Here is a 6,801-nt window from a genome sequence, read left to right as displayed (position 1 = left end):
CATAGTTTCTAGTAGTGTCTACTTAATGGATGTTTGAGAACATGCATGCACACACTTTTTTTTTCTTTAAATTTTGTTCTAAAGGTGTTTAGATATGTCTTATCATGTGTTCAGATGTCAACTTAAACATACAGTAATCATAGTATATTAAATAAAATTCATTGATAAATATTGATTAATGTATAAAATATTTCTAATATAATTTAAGCTAGTTTTATCATTTTAAAAATATTTATTCTAAACGTCATATTCAAAATTGATAAACCATAATACTATGGACAGACTAGAAAAAAAGGCATGTACAATATCATGTATTAACTGACTTAAGGAAATCAAAATAACATGTGAAAAACAAGTCACACTGAATAATCATGTTAATATTTTATTATTAGATGAGATACATATCACCAGAAAAGATCGTTGACTTAGCACAAGAAAATTGATAAAATTAAATTTACTTGTTCCGGGGCTCGTTTTGATCTTCAAAATGGGTTGTTTTAACCGCTAAGGCCAACTAGATCCATAACTAAAGTCTTAACGGACGTCCACAAAAAAATTCAGCAAAAAATATGTCATAATTCTGGATCACAAAAAAAAGATTGTGAACTAAAGTATTGATAAAGTGAGGAGTTTGCCTGCTCTAGGGCTCTTTTGAGGCCTTTTTGGCCATTACGACCAACCGGCTCCATATATAACATATTAAAGGATGTCCACAAAAAAATTGGACAAAAAAGAAGTCATAATTTCGAATCACCAAAAATTCAAGTACAATAGTACACGAAAATCGACAAAAATGATTTAACTATTCCGTGCTTGTTTGACCTTGAAATTAGACCGTTTTTGCTGTTGGGGTCAACTGGCTCCATATCTAACATCTTAACAGGCATCCACGAAAAATTGGTTTTACGTGCTCTGGCTCGTTGCACCTTCAAAATTGGCTGTTTTGCTGCCAGGTCCAACTTGATCCATAACTAACGTTTTAAAACGTCTACAAAAAAATATGGGCAAAAAAGACGTTGAAATTCTGGATCACCAAAAAAGATCGTGGACTATAGCACATGAAAATTGACAAAATAAGAGGTTTACCTGCTTTGGGGCTCGTTTGACCTTTAAAATGGGCCGTCAGGGCAAACTAGCTCCATAGATAACATCTTAACGGAGATCCATGAAAAATTTGGCAAAAATCCATGAAAATCAGCAAAATTGGATTTACCTACTTCGGAACTCGTTTGACCTTGAAAATGGGTCATTTTGGCCGTCAGGGCCAACTGACTCCATAGCTAACGTCTTAATGGACGACACATAAAATTTGGGCAAAAAATACATCAGAATTCTTGATTACCAAAAATTCATGGACTATAGCACACGAAAATTGGCAAAATAGGGGGTTTACTTGTTCTTGGCCTCGTTTGACCTTCAAAATGGGCCATTTTGGCCGTCAGGGCCAACTAAATCCATAAATAACTAGTTAACGGACGTCCACAAAATATTTGTACACAAAAAGACGTCGAAATTCTGGATCACCAAAAAAAATTGTGAACTATATAGCACATGAAAATTGACAAAATAAGGGGTTTACGTGCTCCGGGGCTCGTTTGACCTTTACAATTGATCGTTTTGACCGTCAAGACCAACTGGCTCCATAGATAACGTCTTAACGGACGTCCACGAAAAATTTGGGCAAAAACTACATCGGACTTTTGGATCACTAAAAATCCATGGACTATAGTACACGAAAATCAGATGCTTGTTTGACCTTGAAAATGGACAGTTTTGCCTGTCAGAGCCAACTAGCTCCAGAACTAATTTCTTAACTTCATCATAAACCTCATTTTTCTATACATATAATTTAATAATCTTAATTTGTCTTTTACCTTAGTTTTTTTTTTAATAACTCTACCTATACATTATTCTATTTTTTAAAATATAATATTGTATATTTATTCTTTAAATCATTAATGTGGTAATGAAGAAAATAATAAAATATATTCATATGGTGTATTTATCAAAAATATAATATAAATACAACACAATACAATACGTTTCGAAACTATGGGCAACAACAACCATTCAACTATAAATTAAAGTTGAAGGGTATTTTTGACCTTTTTTCTTTCTTTATAACTCATAATAATGATCGGATTATTAAGACTTTTACCTATTTTTTTCTTCTACATTATTAAGAGTACAAGACTTCTCATCGTTATTATTTTCGCTATATAATGATGAAAAGTCTTATAATAATGATCAATGATCAATTTGCTATGGTCACATTATTATCTTTGTCTCTTCATAAATATCATTTTTTCTATGATTATTATTTAATAATCCTAATTTATCTTTTACCTTATTTTTTTTTTTTGTAATAACTCTATCTAGTATACCCTATTTATTTTTTAAAATATAACAATGTATATTTATTCTTTATATTACGAATGTGGAGATGACGAAAAATAATAAATTACATTCATATGGTATACTCATCAAAATGATATAATGTAATACAACACAATACAATACGTTATGAAATTATGGACACCAACCATCCAAATATAGATTCAACATATTCAAACCACTCATATGTTTTATTCATCAAAACAACACAGTACAACACAACACAACACAACATAATAAAAAATACAATACTTTACGAAATCATTTGTAATAACATCCAAATATTCAACGAGACACATTTTATTCATAATAAAAAATACATAAATAAATTTTTATAGCTACTAAATTTTTAAAGACCACAATAATTCTTGAGACCTAGTCCATTTTTAGCACCTAACATAATATATTTATTAAATTCAGGTAACTTAAAAGGCTTGAACATTAAAGGGTGTTCTTCATCCACTAATTCTTTTGGGACATTCAAAGTATAATCTGGATTTGGAAAGGAAAAAAATTGAATAGAAATTCTATCTTTGTCTCCTGTTGGTACAACCCTGTGTTGAGCAGATGTCAATTTATCATTTGTCCATGCCTGTATAAATTCACATCATCAACACATAGAAAGTATGTATAACCATTTATTTTTTTAATTAATAATTAATGAACAAAAAAATTGACTTAAATTTCCTCTGAAGAAAGAAAATTTTAAATTAATAAGATAATAACAAGACAATTTTTTTTTAAAAAAAGAGAAGATAATTCTGGTATCATTTTCAATTTTCCAGAAAAGAGATATGTTATTCCAACTAATATCAAGATTTAATAATTTATGTGGATCGAAGTTAGTTGAGTTCAAATAAAATAAGGTGCGTTGATGCATAAAACATTTGACGTTTACATAAGGTTAGGAGAACGGGCATCACTTCCAAGAGATGTTAGTTAGGTAAACAATTTAATCTAATACAAATATTAATGATTTCTTTTACGGATCGAGCCTGCATCATGATCTATAAATCACACAAAAATAATATCATATCACTCAAAATTAATATCTCTATTTCTTTTATTCTCCTCTACTATAGCAACAACCCCCCCCCCCCCTACCACCACCACCACCACCAAACAAAAATAATAATGAGTTAAAGCATCAAAAATACATATAGATAAAAAAAAAATTAGACATATTTTTGACTCATTTAATAAAAAATAAATAATAACTTACCATGAAAATATCCGCTGATAAAACAATATAGGAATTTGGTGAAGTATGATTGAGCTCAATCCACTCTCCATTTTTATAGAGAACTTGCAATCCATTTTGATTTTGTTTAATTATGGTCAAGTAAGTACTATCTGTGTGGGAAGGTAATGCTGCTTCATTCTCATTTTCACCTTTAATTACCTTGTAATTAGTAAATCTTGACATAAAAACATTGGAATTCAAGAATTCATCAATGTAATTGTTTAGCCCAAGACTCTCCAAAACCATCCTTTTCACCATTTCATTCAATTCCATAAGTTGCTTGAAGTAGGACTTTGCCACATTGCTGCCAAATTAAAACATACAAAACTTATATAAATAGTAATGCAATATAAATTGTGATACACTTGTATATGTATGTATACCTAGTATACGTATTCGTGCAATGTACAGATAATATATTTTTAAGATTGTGATATCGTGTTCGATCGAGCATGTTAAATCATGTCCAACTATTGCATTCTATATGAATCATGTGATTAGATTGTTAAAAGAAGTAATGTATGCATACCTAAAATTAGGGTTTCCATGAGACCAAAAGGTATTGGAAAATGTTTCAACACTATTTGGGAGGACTAAATCAGCAGAGCTCACACTACCATAGAGTGGTATACTTGGAATTTGCCCATCATATATATGAAAGGGTTTTTCTCTATATTCTATCAATTTGGACAATGGAAAATCAAAAACTTCTTTTAAATTATCAAACATGCCCTCTATAATTTCATTTGGAACTTTGTCATATATTGCTTCAAAACAACCAAATTCTTGTAAGGCTTCAAAAACTTGAACTTTTGTTGATTCCCATTGTGGAGTGTTTGGTTTAAGCTCAGAATTGCAAAAATCAATGGTGGGAATCTTAACTTTGGTAGATGCCATTTGAGGAATATTTAGGATATTATCAACAAACAATTCTTCACTTATTTATAAGAAAGAGGGAAAATGAGGAGCTATCACTTTCAAAAATAATATTACTATTCAATGGACATATTTTATTTTGGAAAAAAATATATCAAAATACACAATTTATTTTACCTATTCTTGGATACATCATTTTACGCAATATGTCGGGACGTATGCGATGTATTATGATATTGATTGATGTATTCAAAATCGAGATGCGATATATCGAGACGTTGAGGGATGTATTCGAAATCGGAACGTGATGTATCAGAACGTTTTAGGATGTCTCCGAATTCCAACAAATTTTAGGATTTTTTATATTTTGAAAGAAAATAGGGATATTATGTATTGTTATTAACACTACAAGATTTGTTTAAATTTCCCAAATATTTTAGGTCAAATTATGTGAGATGTGAGCCCATTAGGTTTACTTTAGCTTGTTTAGCCCCTCATCTTCTTTAAAATTTAATATGCCGCAAATGAAATTCATTTAAAGCAAATATGCTATGTATAAAACTTATTATATGATTAATACAACATGTAAAAAGACTTTGCTCTAATCTCCACTAACTAACCATATAGCGAACTACTTAAATACAGAGCTTATTTTTATCATATTTTTTAAAATAATTTATCATTTGAACATATTATAAAAATATCTACTCACTCTTATTCACGAATACATTACTTTACGCAATGTATCGAGACATACATAATGTATCAGAATGTTGAGTGATGTATCGGGACGTGCGTGATGTACCGAGACATATGTGATGTATTGAGACGTTGAGTGATGTACTCATAACCGAGATGCAATATATCCAGATGTTGGGGGATGTATCCGAAATTGAGACGCGATGTGTTGAGAAGTTTTGGATATATCGGGATTCCATCAAATTTAAGGAATTTTTATAATTTGAAAGAAAATACAAATATTATATAATTAGCTCTTAATACCGTAAGATTTGTGTAAGATTCCCAAATATTTTAGGTCAAATTATGTCAAATTTTTTAGCCCCTCATCCTCTTTACTTGTTATATGATTAAATATAATATATTTAATTTTAAAAAATATTTCAGCAGTGGATCCACTTACATTAATAATGACTATGCTCCACTTATTATTTGCAACCATGTGTTGTATTAATTTGCCTCATTAATAATAGGGAAAAAGAAGAACTTCCCATCACTTTCAAAAATAGTATTACTATTTAATGGGGACATTTATTTTGAAAAAATTATCTAAATATATAATTTATTTTATTAATGTTTTTAAAAAATTTCATCATTTGAAACATTACAAAAATATCTATTCGTTTCTATTCTCGTACTTGATGTACCAGGACGTATTTGATGTACCAAGACATTGAATGGTGTATCAGAAATTCAGATGTGATGTATCGAGATGTATTCAAAATCAAAATACGATGTATCAATAGGGGTTTCAATGGTACGGTTTGGTCATTTATTTTTTTAAAAAAAATATAAAATTCTAATTTTTTGGGTATTTTATAATATATAACCAATTTTTAATTTTTAAAACTAAACCAATCATATCGATTTCTTTTCTGTATCGGTAAGATTCGGTTCTTTTTTATTTTTTTACTTTATAAATATCACATTTACTTTTAAAATATATATTTCACAAATAAGTTCTTGTAGGAACACTTTAATTCTTTACCAAGAAGACAAGAATGTAAATCTTGTTGCGTATCGTTTGCATGAGTTCTGTTGTATTTTTTGATGAAACATCTATTACAAAATCTTTTAATTTTAAACTTAATTAATTAAAGACTAATTAAAGAACAAAGACTCAAAGTCGTATAGTCACCAGAGGCCTAGAACCTAGGTTATATTTATATTTGAAAAAGTATTATAAAATATATTTCTATATTTAATTTTAACATATTGTTCAAGTATAAATTATATTTACATACATATAAGGTTGTTCAGGAATTTTTCAGTTCAGCAACTTTTCAGTTTTTTTTTCATAAATAAAAAAGATCATCCTAATCGTTTGGGATAGTTATAAAAGTAAATAACAATCCACAAATTTATTGAAAAAATAACATAAATCGGTTCGTTTTGGTTTGATACTCTCTTTGTTCCAATTTATATGACTCATTTTTCTTTTTAGCGGTCAGTTAAAAAGAGAATGACACATTTTTATATTTTGTAATAATATAAATTTAAAATATCCATTTTATTCTTAATAAAACAATTTATAACCATACAAATATCTA

At 28.9% G+C, this 6,801-nt stretch overlaps 1 protein-coding gene across 1 annotated transcript; it reads right to left on the bottom strand.

Annotated features, from left to right (window-relative positions):
• Positions 1–2,564: 2,564 nt before the first annotated feature.
• LOC138347441 (probable 2-oxoglutarate-dependent dioxygenase AOP1.2) lies at positions 2,565–4,588 on the bottom strand. Its single transcript, XM_069295738.1, has 3 exons — positions 4,167–4,588; positions 3,617–3,941; positions 2,565–2,986 (listed from the first exon to the last, which is right to left on the bottom strand). The coding sequence occupies exons 1-3, from the start codon at positions 4,532–4,534 to the stop codon at positions 2,744–2,746; spliced, it is 936 nt and encodes a 311-aa protein (XP_069151839.1). The 5' UTR covers positions 4,535–4,588; the 3' UTR covers positions 2,565–2,743.
• Between the last annotated feature and the right edge of the window lie 2,213 nt (positions 4,589–6,801).

The sequence above is a fragment of the Solanum lycopersicum genome, chromosome 1 (genome assembly GCF_036512215.1).
Source record: "Solanum lycopersicum chromosome 1, SLM_r2.1".
NCBI lineage: Eukaryota > Viridiplantae > Streptophyta > Magnoliopsida > Solanales > Solanaceae > Solanum > Solanum lycopersicum.
This window is presented reverse-complemented; position numbering and strand designations above follow the sequence as displayed.